The sequence below is a fragment of the Thecamonas trahens genome (assembly GCF_000142905.1).
Source record: "Thecamonas trahens ATCC 50062 unplaced genomic scaffold supercont1.3, whole genome shotgun sequence".
NCBI classification, from domain to species: domain Eukaryota; order Apusomonadida; family Apusomonadidae; genus Thecamonas; species Thecamonas trahens.
In genome coordinates this window covers 231,971-246,544 of record NW_013657677.1, presented here as the reverse complement: position 1 = coordinate 246,544, position 14,574 = coordinate 231,971, and the positions used below count along the sequence as shown (strand labels likewise).

The window sequence follows — 14,574 nt, the reverse complement described above, 5'->3', positions numbered from 1 at the left end:
GCCGAGGGAGGGCAAGGAGGAGAGCGAGAGCAAGACGAGGACGAGGAAGACACACTCGTCGCAAACTACGACACGTTAGCAACTATGCTTCGTGCGACATCCTCTATGCTAGTGCCGACCGCCCGTGCCATGCCTGGCGTGGCTCAGCTTGCCGCAGCTGGTGGTGGTGTGGTGGCCGGCTGGCGTGGCCTCTCATCGTCTGTCTTTGCGGCTGATAAGGCTGGCGCGGTGGCGAAGAAGCAGACACTCGAGGTGAGCGTGGAGAACGGCGTGGCTGTTCTCACCCTCGACATGCCTGGCTCGAAGAAGAACGTGCTCAACGATGCGCTCATGGGCGAGTTCACCTCGGCCCTCCGCAAAATTAAGTCGGACCCTGCTGTCAAGGCTGCGGTGGTCATTTCGGGCAAGCCCGGGACCTTTATCGCCGGCGCCGACATCAACATGCTTGCGGCGGCCGAGACGGCGGCCGAAGTGGAGGCCAAGGCCAAGGGCGGGCAGGAGGCGCTGGACATGCTGGCGACGCTCGGCAAGCCGACCGTGGCCGCCATCCACGGTGAGGCGCTCGGCGGCGGCCTCGAGGTCGCCCTCGCCTGCGACTACCGCATGATCACCGACTCGCCGCGGACGGTTCTCGGCCTGCCCGAGGTCATGCTCGGCCTACTGCCGGGCGCCGGCGGAACGCAGCGTCTGCCGCGTCTGGTCGGCCTCATCGAGGCTGTGACCATGATGACGACGGGGGCCAACGTCCGCCCGTCCAAGGCCAAGCGCATCGGTCTCGCCGACGCCGTGGTCAAGGCGCTCGGCGACGGTGTTGCCGACGCCGAGACCAACACGCTCAACTACCTGCGCAAGGTCGCCGTCGACCGCGCCGCGGCACTTGCCGACGGCTCGGCCCGCATCCCTCGCGCGAGCCGAAGCTCCTCTCGACCCGCGGCATCACCCAGCTGCTCACCGAGAAGTTTGCGCCCGGCCGCAACTTTGTGCTCGACAAGGCGCGCGAGAAGATCATGAAGCTGACGCAGGGCAACTATCCGGCGCCGCTTGCCATTCTCGAGACGGTCAAGGCCGGGCTCGAGGAGGGCATGGTCCGTGGCCTCGCCAAGGAGGCCTCCGAGTTTGGCCGCCTCTCGCAGACCTTCCAGTCCAAGGGCCTTGTCTCGCTCTTCTTTGCCCAGCAGCACTGCAAGAAGAACCGGTTCGGCACGCCCGACGCGCCCATCAACAACGTCGCCGTCCTCGGCGCCGGCCTCATGGGCGCCGGTGTGGCTCAGGTCTCGGCCGTCAAGGGCATGAACGTCATCCTCAAGGACGCGTCCGAGCAGGGCCTTGCCAACGGCATGGCCCAGATCCAGGGCAACCTCGACAAGCGGGTCAAGAAAAAGGCGACCACATCGCTTGAGGCCAACCGGGCTGTGGCCCGCGTCACGCCGCAGCTCGACTACGCGGGCTTTGACAACACCGACCTCGTCATCGAGGCCGTCTTTGAGGACCTCGATCTCAAGAAGAAGATCGTCAAGGAGACCGAGGCTTCGCTCAAGAAGGGTGCCATCTTTGCCTCGAACACCTCGGCGCTGCCCATCAAGGACATTGCCACCGCCTCGCGCGACCCGTCCAAGGTCATCGGCATGCACTACTTCTCGCCCGTCGACAAGATGCAGCTCCTCGAGATCATCACCACCGACAAGACTTCGGACGCCACCGCCGCCGCCGCCGTCGACGTCGGCCTCCGCCAGGGCAAGACCGTCATCGCCGTCGGCGACGGCCCAGGCTTCTACACCACCCGCATCCTCGCGCCCATGCTCGCCGAGGCCATCGCCCTCCTCATGCGCGGCGTTGAGTTCAAGAAGCTCGACACCGCGTCCAAGAAGATGGGCTTCCCCGTCGGCGCTGTCACCCTTGCCGACGAGGTCGGCCTCGACGTCGGCATGCACGTCTCGGACTCGCTCTCCAAGGCTTTCCCCACGCGGGTCGGCGGCCCGCACGCCGACGCCGGCGTTGCCGCCCTCAAGGCCATGGTCGACGCCAAGTACCTCGGCCGCAAGGCCGGCAAGGGCTGCTTCATCTACGAGGGCGGCAAGTCCAAGTCGCGCGCCGTCAACGACGCCGCCGTCAAGATCTTCACCTCGGCCAAGCCCGCCGGTCTCTCCACCATGTCCAAGGACGTCTCCGACGAGGACCTTGGTCTCCGCCTTGTTGCCCGCTTTGTCAATGAGGCCGTTCACTGCCTCGACGAGGGCATCCTCCACTCGGCCACCGATGGCGACGTCGGTGCCGTCTTTGGCCTCGGCTTCCCGCCCTTCTACGGCGGCCCGTTCCGTTTTGTCGACGTCTTTGGCGCCGACAACCTTGTCGAGCTCATGGCTCGTTTCAAGGACGAGGACGGCGGTGCCGAGCACTGGGACCCTTCGCCGGTGCTCCTCGACATGGCCAAGTCGGGCAAGAAGTTCCACAACTAATGTCTTTGCCCATGCAAGTCGATACCTGTAACACGCACCTCCTCTCGTTTGCCCGCGCACCCCTTGCCGACCAGCGCTTTAACAAACAAAGTGTGCTGCAGCCGTGACTGCCACCTTACGGGGCCTGCTTGGTGGCGGCGAGTGAGATCTCGCGGATGCACACGTTCTGCGGCTGCGAGACAATCATGGCGATGCAGTCGGCCACGTTGACGGCCTCGATGGCGCCGCCGATGTCCTCCTTCCACGCCTCGTATCCGGCCTTGATCTCTTCGTCGGTGGTGTGCGAGAGGAGCTCGGTCGAGACCGCGCCCGGCGAGACAAGCGAGATGCGGACGTTCTTGCCGCTCACCTCCTCGCGGAGCGTCTCGGTAAAGCCGTGGACGCCAAACTTGGTGGCGCAGTACGCGGCGTGGTTGGCAAAGGTCTTGAAGCCAGCAATCGACGAGATGTTGACAATCGTACCGCCGTTCCGCTCCACCATCGACGGAAGGACCGTGTGCGTGACGTTGAACAGGCCCATGAGGTTGACGTCGAGCATAAGCTTCCACTCGGCCGGATCCTGGCTCGCAACCTTGCCCAGCTTCATCACCCCAGCATTGTTGACAAGCACATCCACCGGCCCGTGCTTGGCAACTGCCGCCTCTACCGCCGTCGCAACAGCCTCCCTGTCCGTCACATCCACAGACGCCACCTCGCACACCTCGGCACCGATCTCCGCCTGAACCTCGGCCAGCCGGTCGGCACGACGTGCGAGCAGCAGCGGCCGGCCCTGCTTGGCCAGCGCCAGCGCAGTCGCCCGTCCGATGCCTGACGAGGCGCCGGTGACCACAGCGAGGGTCGGAGTCTTAGTATCAGCCATTGTAGTCTATGTGGATGCTGCGAGAGTGATGTTCATGCTCACGCCCACGCCCACGCCCACGCCCACGCCCACGCCCACCGCCGCCTCCACCTTCTATTGACATCGTTGCACTTGCCCCAACGCGAAAAAGCAAAGCGACCTCAAGAAAAGAGCACAGGTTGCACATGCTGCTGGAGGGACAACAATTTTTTGTCTTCCACCCCCCACACCCCCCACACCCAATCCTCCCAAATCACATCAGTCAAACGGCGCCACTGCTCGTCGGGACACCATTCACCGTTCAGGCCACCACACACATCTCAACCCAACAATGAAGGTTGTGGGTGCCCAGCTTGTTGCGGCACTTGTTGTGCTCTGCGCCGTGTGCACGCCTGTCATCCAGGTACGTCCTTCCCCCTTTTAAGCATGTCAAGCGCAGTCCTCATCATCCATACCAACGCCCTCCTTCCCCCCCTCCCTCCCCACCCTACTGCTGCCCTCGATCCCTTCATTTTTTGCTTTGGCCGCCCACAGCTGGCCGCGACCTCCGCCACCAGCCATGCTCTGCTTGGCGAGACGTGGACGAGGGACAAGCCATGACGTGCTGAGAGCACTTTTGAAGGGTTTTGCATGATGGTCATGGTATTGGCCATGCTCTGGAAACGTGCTCAACGCATTGCTTGCGTCGTCCCGCCTCGTCTGCTCGGCCCGCGCGTGGCCTTGGCTGGCTCGTTGGCCAAAGGAGGCAAAGAAACGGCAGTTTTGGCACTTTGTCTGAATGGTGGCCTTGCGGGCTTGTTGCAGGCCGGTGGACTTGCTCAGGACTCACTCGGGAGATCATGGTGGGGATTGGTGGTGAGAGTAGGCTGTCACCTTTTCGCAGGCTGTCTCTGGCCTCGCTACCTTCCAGTCTGAGGACGGTGGCTTCTGGAACAACGACTCGGAGGCGTCGTCGGTCAAGACGACGTCGGCCGCGCTCTTCCTCGCCTCGCTCTACGGAACGCTCTCGACGATCGACTCACCGCTTGCTGCCTCGTACCTCGAGGCTGCGTCTGTCAACGGCGGCTACGCTGCCAACGAGGTGACCAACGTCGCCGACGTTGTCTCGACCTTCCATGCCCTCCGTGCCTACCAGCACATGGGCGCCTCGGTTCCGCAGCCCGACGCTGTCGCCGACTTCCTCGCCTCGCTTCTCGACCAGGAGACCGGGCTCTTTGCCGCCACCGCCGGCGCCAAGGGTGACGTTGTCTCGACGGCGTACGTCTTTGCCTCGCTTGACATTCTCTCGCGCCTCGACATTGTCGAGCCGATGAAGGACTCGCTCAAGTCGTACCTTGAGGAGTCGCTCGCGACCTCGGCCAAGGGCGTGTACTTTAACTTTGGCGCGTCGGACACCGTGTCGATGGAGGACATCCATGCCGGCATCCTGCTCGGCTCGTTTGTCGACTTTCCGTTTGAGGCCTACAAGTCGGGCCTTGTCGACGTCATTGCCTCGCTGCAGAACCCGAACCCGAACCTCGGCCTGGTCGGCGGCTTCCTCGCCGCCGGCGTGCCCGGCGCGTCGGCCACCATCCAGGCCTCGTTCCTCGCTGCCGAGTCGCTTAAGATCATGGACGCCGACGTCGCCGAGTCGGTCTACCTCCCGGCCCTACTCAAGGCCTGCCGTTCCCGCGCGTCGGGCCTTGCCGACGCCGCCGCCAGCCATGCCATTGTTGCGCTCACGGGCTCGTTCGAGGCCTTTGTTGCCACCCGCGTCGGCTTCAACGCGCTCAACGCCGCCCCCAATGGCGATTCGATGATCCAGGGCACCCAGTTCCAGCCCTTTGTCACCGTCACCGCTGCTGACGGCGTCCCGGTCAACGGCCTCGAGGTCGAGATCTACGTCACCCTCCCCGGTGCCGCCCGCGCCGTCCACGAGCTCGCCTACTCGGCTGTCTCGGCGGCCTACACTGGCCACGACACCATCGATACCGCCGGCCTCCTCGGCCAGGCCTCGCTTGAGTTCTCCGTCTCGAAGCACGTCGCTGGCATTGGCCAGATCGCCTGGGCCGGCTCCGAGTCGGCCTCGATCGGCTACGGCCTCGAGGTTACCGGCGCCGTCACCTACGGTGCTTCCGACGTTGCCGAGGGCGAGTCGGTCGGCGACGGTGTCGCCTTTGACTACCAGCTCCGCCTCTTCAACGTCACCCACGAGGACCTGCGCGTCGGCGACTTTGCCGTCGCCTTCCAGCTCCGTGACGCTTCCGGTGTCGCCGTCGCCTCGCTCGCCTACGACGGTGCGTCGGCCTCGGGCGACGACGCTGTTGCCTTTGCCACCGAGCTCTCGGGCGTCGCCGTCCCCACTGGCGCCCTTGAGGCCGTGTTTGAGGTCGCCGACGGTGCTGGCCTTGTCCACACCTCGGCCGTCAAGTCGTACAAGTACGTCTCGTCCATGGTCGCCTCGTCCGTGACCGTCAATGGCATCGCCGCCTCGGCTGCCTCGGCTGTTCACAAGCTTGCCCTCGGTGACGTCCTCACCGTCGCCATGGAGCCGGCTGCCATGCCCGACATGCGCACCCTCGTCCACTTTGACCACTCGTCGGCCGCCGCCGCCCGCACCTTTGTCTTCCAGCTCACCACCGAGGACGGCGCCGTCGTCGCGTCGGTCGAGGGCACGCCCTCGTCCGGCTCGTCCGGCTCCAACGTCAAGGTTGCCTTTGAGCTCGAGATCCCCACCTCGCTCTCGCTCGTCGGCACCCACCTCGTCAAGTTTGCCTACGTCGACGCTGCCGGCAACGCCGTCGAGCTCGACAACTACGACTCGGCCGAGGCTGCCCTCTGGGAGGACGCTTCGCCGCTCTCCGTCGCCGTCCCGGTCCACCTCGAGATGTCCTCGGCTGAGGGCGCGCCCACCAAGAAGGACTTTTACTACGGCAACGTCGTCGAGTTTGAGTTTACTGTCGTCGACACCCTCTCGGGCAAGTCGCTCTCTGCCGCCGACGTCGCTTCCGCTGTCGCCGACGACGCCGTCGCCCCGGGCATGTACCTCGTCATCTCCCACGATGACGCCGTCCGTGCCGGCCGCCGTTTCGTCTCGGTCCGCGAGCGCGCCACCGCCCGCGACGCCGCCGACGGCTTCGCCATCTCCTGGACCATTAACCCCAACGCTGTCCAGGGTGACGGCATCCTCGAGGTCGCCGCCTACGACGCCGCTGGCACCCAGCTCCCGGTCTACAAGCCCAACTCGGAGAACAAGGTCGAGTACCCCATCGTCATCGGCGGTGAGATCAAGGTCACGTCGGAGCCGTACTCGTTCGACGCCGAGCGCCGCGACACCACCGTCTTTGTCTCCGAGTTCTCGCTCGGCTGCCAGGGCAAGAAGCTCGCCAACGCCCAGCTCCGCTGCTCCGTCTTCAAGGTCGTCGACGGCGCCAAGGCCGAGCTCTTCCAGGTCCCCGTCGCCCTCGGTGCCTCCAACGACGCTTACCAGGTCTCCTTTGCCGTCCCCACCCCGGACGCCGCCGGCGACTACGAGCTCGCCTTTTACCGCGAGGTCGACCGCGTCCGTGCCGCCGAGCAGGCCGACCACGCCGCTCGCGCCGCCGCTCGCGCTGGCACTGACTTTGACCCGGCCTCCATCCCGGCCGTCGAGCCCATGTTCTCCATCGCTGTCAACCACGCCGGCAGCTCGCCCTTCCAGCTGCCGGTTCGCACCGAGTTTGTCGCCTTTGTCATCGCCTCGGCCATCTTTGCCCTCATCGCCTCGCGCCGCCACAACATGTAAAGCCCCCTGAGCGCGCCGTCGCCGCGCCTCCTCTTCCCTTTCTTCCTCCATCTCTTTACTCAACCATCATCATCGCCGCGCTCGCGTCCGGCTCGTCGTCGTTGAATACCTCGCCGACGCCCCGCTTCCGCCGCATGCCGCGCACGCTCTCCACAGGCAACAGCGACGCCGCGCCCGGAAGCATCACGAGCACCACCGGCGGCCCCGGAGGCAGCAGCGGCGCGCTGCACTCGTGAGAGCTGCCCACCTCCATCGCCGCCGCCCCGCCGCTGGCCCACTTCCCGTGGCCATAGTCTCCGGAAGGTGCCACATTCTCGTCCTCCTCAGCCTTGCGTACCACATCAAGTGCCGCACGCGCCGCCACATACGCTGGCGACAAGCCCGCGCACAGCTCACGACCGTCGCTGTCGGCCTCGGCCTCCTCGACTCGCCGCCCGCCGATCCGTGCTTCCAACAGCTTTGCCCGCTTGATGTGGGAACTCTCTTTGCCAACAGCATGCCAGCAGGCCGAGCTACATTGGTAGACTTGTCCAGCATGGCTGTCCACCTCGCTTCCCTTTCCCTTGCCAACTGCTCCCCTCCAGCCATCAGCCTCGACTCATCGGTGTTCATCACGCCTCGTCCCAGAGTGTGCCCTGAGTGTTCCCCCCTCCCTCCCTTAGCCAACGTCTGACCTTCTCCTGCAGGGCCTCTCTCAATGCCTCAGCGTCTCCTTCTCTTGCGGCTCTACTTTGCTACCGCGCACTGCTCTCTCTCTCTCTCTCACTTGGTCTCGAGACGAGTGATACTGCCGTGGCTCGTGCCGGCCGAGGAGGGAGGTCGGCCGGCCGGCGGTAGCGGCGGGCGCACAATACCAAAAGCGCAAAAGCGCGCGCAGCGACACTTTTTTTGAGCAGGACAAGGGCAAGGCGGGCCACGGCGGCCACATGACAAAGCCGGTCCACGGTAATGGTTTTCGTACAATTCAACTCCACGCAGCTGGATGGATTGAGCGTGGGATGGTGTGATTATGCGTTCTGGGCTCGGGCCCGGACGGCAGGATCATCACGACGTCGACGACATGCTCGTCGACGCAGAGGCGGCATCTGGGAGATGAGCTCCATCACGGCAGTCGTCGTCATCGTCGTCTGCTTTGCCGGATCGATCGCCAGGCTCAGTGGTGGCGATAACCGTAGCTGACGACGACGCTGCGCCCGAGTCAAGGTCCGCGGCTTCGGCGCCGCCACCGTCAGAGTCGACAGCGTGCCCGACCTGGCATGGATCAATCGGCTCGTAGCGGTCCTTGAACGCCGCCACAAGCTCCGGGCCTATGGCGTGCGGCCACGACGATGGCTTGGAAATGGTCTGCCGCCGAGGCCGGGTGGCAGGCGCAGCGCCGGTGGCGGCGTTGGTGCCGGGCGGCGCGTAGAGAAGGATGTACGCGTCGCGCGACTGAAGCTGCTCCTCCAGCATCTCGTACACGTCGTCGTCGTTGAAAAGAGCCACGCGTCGCGCGACGGGTGCCGTCCGTAAGCCGTGTAGTGACCTTTGGTCATGCGCCCGTGATGATTGATCACCCCGCGAAGCTCGTACCGCGGCTCGCTCGGCTGCGGCGACGAGACAATGTGCGAGAGATCGAGCTCCACCGGGTACGAGACCGGAAGGTGGACCTTGCCACGCCGACCCGACCGGACCGCCGCAAACCGCTTGAGAATAATGAGCAGAAACGGGGGCGTCTTATAGAGCGAGACCTGCTTGGTCGCGTCGACATGCGTCTCGCACTTGGGGCAGTACCACTGGTTGCCCTTGGTCAGCGACTCGCGCTTGCAGAACAGCTCCAGGCACTCGTCGAGGCTCGGCGTCGGCAGCGTGTCGAGTGAGATTGAGAATGGCTTGGTGCATGCCGTGCAGCAGAGCGAGGTGATCGGCCACGACGACGCGTTGGTCGCCGCGCAGTGGACGCACGGCACCTTGACCGTTTGCTTGGCCGGAATCGGGACCGTCAAGTACTGGAACGGGTCAAAGGTGACCGACGCAAAGCCGCACTTGCCGCATGACACTTGAGACCGCAGCTGACCCTGCAGCAGATCGACCACAATCGACTTGTTCCGCAGCAGGTAGCCGTGCCACGCTCGCGCAGCGAGCGCCTCCTCGCTCTCGCCAGCCACAGCCTCCGCCACAGGCACCGCCACCTTGACTTGCACTCGGTTGAGATCCTCGTGGAGCGCATCAAGGAGCCAGCAGAGAAACTCTTGTGCGTCGTGCTGCTGGTAGCCGGCAAACTGCGATGCCGCCCGCGCCACCACATCCTTGAATTCTGACGGGTCGAGCGCCGCCGGCGGCGCCAGATCCTCGTTGTCCGCTGCTCCGCCACCGCCGCTGTTGTCCTTGGCCTTGGCCTTGGCCTTGGCCTTGGCCTTAACCCTGCCCTTGGTCTTGCCGACAGGTGCGCTCGCGTCGTCGGTGGCCGGCAACGCCGCAGCTTCGGCCCACAGGGACTGCATCAGTGCAGCCACGCTGCGCGCGACCCTACCGCCATAGCCGAGCACGTTGGTCTCGTTCAGCTCGGCAGATACTGCGTCGTTGTCGCGGAGAAAGGCCGAGAGCTCAGAAATGAGCGAGATGAGCTGGACAACCACCGCGAGGTAGCACGTGTTGCCTATGTTGTACAGGCCGCGCGCGCCTGGTACGTCGCCGACCGCCGCACCGCAGTCGGTTGGAAGGACCGATGCACGCGAGAGGGCCACTCCAGGGCAGGCCACCAGTGCTCGGAGCCAAGCTCGCTTCGAGCCGGCCGAGAGAGCGGCGAGGAGATAGACCCTACCGGCCGGATGATGGATGGCAATGCCGAACCGCTTACGGGCGTGCCCGTCGACCACCTTGCAGCCCGCCAGCTCGATCGAGCCGCGCGACTTGTTTGCATTTCGCCCAAAGTAGTACAGCAAGCCGTTGGCGAGTACAAACCGCCGCTTCTGCCACCGATTGATCACCGTCCCGCCGCGCTTGAGAAGGAAGCCGTCGACCGTGCTCGCTTCCACCGCCGCCTCCAGCGCCACAACCTCGCCCTTGCTCGTCACCTTGAGCACAGGCACCTCCCCACGCACCTCCCCACCTCCGCCACCATTGTCATATGCCATGCTACTCTTCGTCAGCACGAGCACGTCGACGGGTGTGACGGGGTACGCGGGGAAGGGGGGGGGGTCAATGGGCTGACCGTGTCGTGCTTGTCCCAAGCGCTGCCCGCCATCCCATTGGCCTCGATTGGCCCCAATCTGGGACCAGACGGGCGCTCGCACCACAACACATTGCTGGCCATCCCAGCCATCCAACAGCTGTACGCACGCTTCGCCAGCAGTTTAACCCCGCCCATCGCTACATCTGGTACAGTTCGGGTCGGAGATGGTCAAAGACAGGCATAGAGGCACGGACAGAGTCGAGGTAGTCCAGATCAATGTCAGCCACCACAATGTCTTCAACCACCGAGTCTGCTGCCTCGGCCACGATCTTGCCCCACGGGTCGACAATGAGTGTGTGGCCGTATGACTCGCGTTTTGCGTTGTGCTTGCCAACCTGTGCCGCCGCAATCATGTAGCACTGGCTCTCGATGGCACGGGCCCGGAGGAGGACGTGCCAGTGCGCCTCGCCGGTCGGAACCGTGAACGCCGACGGCGCCGTGACCACATCGGCGCCTGCGGCACGCATCGCTGCAAATAGACCCGGAAACCGCATGTCGTAGCAGATGCCAAGGCCCAAGCCGCCCACTGGTGTCTCTCCCACCACCACCACCTTGTTTCCGGCCTCGGTCGCCCGCGACTCGTGCAACTGGATGCCCGACGGCAGATCGACGTCAAACAGGTGCGCCTTGTGGTAGACCGCCAACGGAGAGCCCATGCCAAAACTGTCAAACACAAGGTGGCTGTTGTGGACCTTGCCTTCCTCCGAGTCGGCCACCCGGGTGTGGACGCCGCCGACCGAGAGCCACAGCCCGGCGTCGGCAGCCACGGTAGCCAGCTCGGCCACCTCGGCCCCGTCGATCGCCACCGCAGCAGCCTTGGTCTCGGCCGCAGACGAGCCGATAAACAGGGCGCATTCGGGCAGGAACAGCATGCTCGCTCCAGCTTCGACTGCCCTCGCCACCAGCCGCCGAATCGCCGCCATGTTCTCGGCCACCTTGCCCGTCGAGCACATCTGCGCCGCCGCCACCTTGACCACTCCGCGCCGCACGGCATCCGCTCCCACCGCTCCCGCTGCCGCAGACATCCTTGGCTTGTCTCGTCCTTGCTCTCGCCTGGCCCCGTCTGCCTCTCAAGAGACAGCCGTAGCTCACACACCAGCCTACGTCCCGTGGTGCCTGTCGCACCTGCGCCAACTCGCCTCCCGTCTCGCCGCCATCATGGCCGAGCCTTCCCCCGAGCCCCAGCATGTAGCGGTCCACAACGCCGTGTGTGACGTCTGTCAACTGCGGATCATCGGCTTGCGGATGCGGTGCACCGGGTGTGTCGACTTTGATGTCTGCGGCGATTGCTTCGTCGAAGGAGGCCATGTCGGTCATGCCACCAATCACATCCTCATTCCCATCCCGTTGGACGGCCACGACAATGTCGAGCCTCCTACCTCGCCGGCAGCGCCTGTTGTCCACCCGATGTGCGTCTGCGATGGCTGTTTTCCCATCGAGGCCGACATCGTGCCGGTCGCAGTAGCCCCGCTCGTTGGCGCCCGCTGGCTCTGCCTCGTCTGCGACGATGTTGATCTCTGCGAGCGCTGCTTTGCCGCAGACACGCATCCGCCGGCGCACCCGATGCTGCGGATCGCACGTCCGCTCTCGTTTGCCGCACTTGCATCCTTGCCGTCGGACTGGTTAGCAGAACTAGACGAAACCGGTGGAGCAGATGATGGTGTGCTGGTGCAGCCTGTTTCTTGCGCCGGATGCACCCGGGCGCTGGCCGACCGCGACGAGGTCTACCTCTGCGCACACTGCTCATGCACAGCGCTCTGTGTCTCCTGTTTTGGTGCTGCACCGATCCTACATACCGAGCACAATGCCTGGATTCGCCTCCGCTCGCTCGATCTGGTGCCGCGCTCTGCTCTCGCCCGCACGCGCCTCCTCTGCCCGCCATTTGTGGCGGCAGGCAAGCGGAGCCAGCGCGCACTCACGAGCCAGTCGCTCGGCGTGCCGCACCAGCTCTCGGCGCCCAAGGTTGAGATCGAGCTCGATGTTGCCCGCGACTCCGACGTGCCGGCTGTTGCCTCTCTCGACGCCGCCTGCTTTGACGAGCCGTGGCCCGAAGACGCCTTCTGGTTCGCACTCGACCATCCGCACGTCGCCACGCTTCTCGTGGCTCGCGCCGGCGACTTTCTTGCCGGCTACATTCTGTTCGGCATGCATGTTCGCCGCCGCCGAGCACTAATCACGTCACTGGCCGTCGACAACCGGCTCCGTGGCAGGTGCATCGGTGCCTCGCTCCTTGATGAGGCCACGGCGGTCATCGCCGCATCAGGTACCATCTCCGAGATCGTCCTCCATGTTGCCTTCCACAACGAGCCGGCCGAGCGGCTGTACCGCTCGCGTGGCTTTACACGTTCGGCATTTGCATACGAGTACTACGGCGGTGACAAGCATGCGTACGTCATGACCAAGCGCTTGCATCCGCTTTCACCATCACCACGCTCGCGGACGGACCAAGATTCGGAAGAGCCAGAGCAGCACAGCGGTGCCGACACATGCCATGGCTAGCGCCGCAAGATCAAAGGCTTGGACGTGGGCCGGATACTCGAGCGGGCCGTAGTCAGTGGTGATAAACGGTGCTGTGCCGAACCACGGGACAACCGATGACGCAATATCGACGTCGGGCAGGGTAAACGCAACCTTTGGCCGCCCATTGAGCCCGCAGCGAATGTCGGCAAAGACCGGCGCACCGTTGTGCTGTACTGAGATCCACTGTGCAAAGATCCACATGACGTCGGGATTGTCGAGAGCCCGCGACTGCTGGCGCGGCGTGAGGTAGTTTGCAAGATGAATCTCCCTCTTGTGGCCACGATTGTTGACATAGCTCCACTCGCCTTCGCAGGCCTTGGCCCGTAGCTTCATATGCCACGAGAACTTGTGTCCGTTCTCGTTCCAGTGGACAAGATGGCCGGCTGGCGCGTTGAGCACAAAGTGCCGGAGAGGGAAGAGGAGCTGAAAGGCGACAAATGCGAGGAGGAGCAATGTCGTCCGCCGCCGGCCGCGAAGCACTCGCCGCGGCGAGAGGTGCGAGCTTGACGGTCGCATCCGTGCCAGCAAGCCCACCGTCGCCCGGATGCCACCGTGCGCCCGCAGTGGGAGCCATGGCTGGATCGAACGAAGCGCAGCTTCCAGCTCGGCGCCATCGTAAAAGAGTACCGAGGCGCCAACCATGAGAAACGGAAAGACGCCGATGTTAAACATCAGCCAGTTGGAGGTGTGAAAGTAGAGCACCAGCGGGAGCGCGAGGTTGCGTCCGATTGGGTGCAGGAGCGCAAAGCCAACGCAAAGGTCAAAGACGAGACCACCGCCGCAAAGGACCACCACAAAAGCCTCGCGGATCCACCAGAGGTCAAACTGTTCCGGCGTAACCACCAGCGACGCCCGGATCGGCTCGCCGCGGAGCCAGTCTTTGTTGATCTTGGCCAGTCCACCGTAAAAATAGACGATGACAACCAGAAAGCGGAAGATGTCGCGGTGCCAACGCGGGACGGCCTTGGTCGACGACGAGCTCGGCGAGAGCGCCAGACCCATGTCCGAGTGGACGCAGGCCAGAAAGCCAGCGATCATGCAAATAAGATAGTAGTGGTTGTTGTACGCCGATTGCTCGGCCAGAAACGAGATCGAGTACAGGACGCCAAAGACAGCGGCCGCTGTCCGGGTGGCCAGGCCGAGAGCAATGGCCATCGCTGACAGGACCATTGCCAGCCAGTAGAGAAACAGGCCCGGATCAGGCGGGGGAAAGACCATGTCTAGGCCAGGCACTACTCGGAAGAGCCAGTGCGGGAGGATGAGTGCCGGCTCGCGGAAGCGATACTCCATATCACGGTATTCGATCTGGTGCCTGAGCTCGCCGTAGACCATGAGCACTCCAAACACCACACGGAACAGCACCACGCCTGTCCCATCCACAGCCTTGTGCGCTGCACGGTGTACTCTGCGTAGCCACTGCATGACTCGAATACACCCCAATCCTCTCCGCACTCACGTGCCGCGCGCCAAGCGCCGCGCCTTTACGACAAGTACCACCCAAAGAGCTCTCTGCAGCTAGCCACGGCTCGCTATCGCCGCTTCGCGCTGCGGCCGCCAGCTCGACGGCTACCGCCGCTCCAAGGCAACGCCAATCGCCTCCGCCTCCCCGCACTCGAGGCCCAAGCCCTGGCTTGGATCGCTCAGCCTGTCGAGCGCAACGATCAATTGCTTGGTAAAGACCGTGTTGGCGAGCACCCGCGCGCAGTTGCCCACACATCTTCGCCACCACCCAGCCGCTGAGCATGCGCGGGCGCGCAGGAAGACGCACCACTACCGGGCAACA

The 14,574-nt window shown here is 64.4% G+C and overlaps 8 protein-coding genes across 8 annotated transcripts; 3 read left to right on the top strand and 5 right to left on the bottom strand.

Annotated features, from left to right (window-relative positions):
* The first annotated feature begins 62 nt into the window (after positions 1-62).
* Positions 63-2,506, top strand: AMSG_00682 (hadha protein). Its single transcript, XM_013906959.1, has one exon. The coding sequence runs from the start codon at positions 1,008-1,010 to the stop codon at positions 2,454-2,456; it is 1,449 nt and encodes a 482-aa protein (XP_013762413.1). The 5' UTR covers positions 63-1,007; the 3' UTR covers positions 2,457-2,506.
* A 10-nt stretch (positions 2,507-2,516) lies between these two features.
* Positions 2,517-3,315, bottom strand: AMSG_00681 (short-chain dehydrogenase/reductase family Oxidoreductase; the record flags this gene model as incomplete). The annotated part of the gene is made up of 1 exon (XM_013906958.1): positions 2,517-3,315. The coding sequence occupies one exon, from the start codon at positions 3,313-3,315 to the stop codon at positions 2,572-2,574; it is 744 nt and encodes a 247-aa protein (XP_013762412.1). The 3' UTR covers positions 2,517-2,571.
* A 295-nt stretch (positions 3,316-3,610) lies between these two features.
* Positions 3,611-7,074, top strand: AMSG_00680 (uncharacterized protein). The gene is made up of 2 exons (XM_013906957.1): positions 3,611-3,697; positions 4,160-7,074. Exons 1-2 carry the CDS (start codon positions 3,626-3,628, stop codon positions 7,055-7,057), a joined length of 2,970 nt encoding a protein of 989 aa, XP_013762411.1. The 5' UTR covers positions 3,611-3,625; the 3' UTR covers positions 7,058-7,074.
* Positions 7,075-7,091: 17 nt separating this feature from the next.
* On the bottom strand, positions 7,092-7,903 carry AMSG_00679 (uncharacterized protein). The gene has a single exon (XM_013906956.1). The coding sequence runs from the start codon at positions 7,667-7,669 to the stop codon at positions 7,241-7,243; it is 429 nt and encodes a 142-aa protein (XP_013762410.1). The 5' UTR covers positions 7,670-7,903; the 3' UTR covers positions 7,092-7,240.
* A 198-nt stretch (positions 7,904-8,101) lies between these two features.
* Positions 8,102-10,193, bottom strand: AMSG_00678 (ubiquitin carboxyl-terminal hydrolase; the record flags this gene model as incomplete). The annotated part of the gene is made up of 2 exons (XM_013906955.1): positions 8,614-10,193; positions 8,102-8,509 (listed from the first exon to the last, which is right to left on the bottom strand). The coding sequence occupies exons 1-2, from the start codon at positions 10,171-10,173 to the stop codon at positions 8,102-8,104; spliced, it is 1,968 nt and encodes a 655-aa protein (XP_013762409.1). The 5' UTR covers positions 10,174-10,193.
* Positions 10,194-10,375: 182 nt separating this feature from the next.
* On the bottom strand, positions 10,376-11,296 carry AMSG_00677 (nitrilase; the record flags this gene model as incomplete). The annotated part of the gene is made up of 1 exon (XM_013906954.1): positions 10,376-11,296. The coding sequence occupies one exon, from the start codon at positions 11,294-11,296 to the stop codon at positions 10,409-10,411; it is 888 nt and encodes a 295-aa protein (XP_013762408.1). The 3' UTR covers positions 10,376-10,408.
* Positions 11,297-11,429: 133 nt separating this feature from the next.
* On the top strand, positions 11,430-12,649 carry AMSG_00676 (ribosomal-protein-alanine acetyltransferase; the record flags this gene model as incomplete). Its single annotated transcript, XM_013906953.1, has 2 exons — positions 11,430-12,603; positions 12,636-12,649. 2 exons carry the CDS (start codon positions 11,430-11,432, stop codon positions 12,647-12,649), a joined length of 1,188 nt encoding a protein of 395 aa, XP_013762407.1.
* Positions 12,650-12,695: 46 nt separating this feature from the next.
* AMSG_00675 (vitamin K-dependent gamma-carboxylase) lies at positions 12,696-14,268 on the bottom strand (the record flags this gene model as incomplete). Its single annotated transcript, XM_013906952.1, has 1 exon — positions 12,696-14,268. The coding sequence occupies exon 1, from the start codon at positions 14,211-14,213 to the stop codon at positions 12,696-12,698; it is 1,518 nt and encodes a 505-aa protein (XP_013762406.1). The 5' UTR covers positions 14,214-14,268.
* Between the last annotated feature and the right edge of the window lie 306 nt (positions 14,269-14,574).

What these genes read in the sequence shown, in the direction of transcription:
- AMSG_00682 (XM_013906959.1), top strand. Translation starts at nt 1,008, where the DNA reads ATGAAGCTGACGCAGGGCAACTATCCGGCGCCGCTTGCCATTCTCGAG.
- AMSG_00680 (XM_013906957.1), top strand. Translation starts at nt 3,626, where the DNA reads ATGAAGGTTGTGGGTGCCCAGCTTGTTGCGGCACTTGTTGTGCTCTGC. An exon ending in TGTGCACGCCTGTCATCCAG is followed by an intron (nt 3,698 to 4,159) that starts GTACGTCCTTCC and finishes TGGTGAGAGTAG; the next exon opens with GCTGTCACCTTTTCGCAGGC.
- AMSG_00679 (XM_013906956.1), bottom strand. Translation starts at nt 7,669, where the DNA reads ATGAACACCGATGAGTCGAGGCTGATGGCTGGAGGGGAGCAGTTGGCA.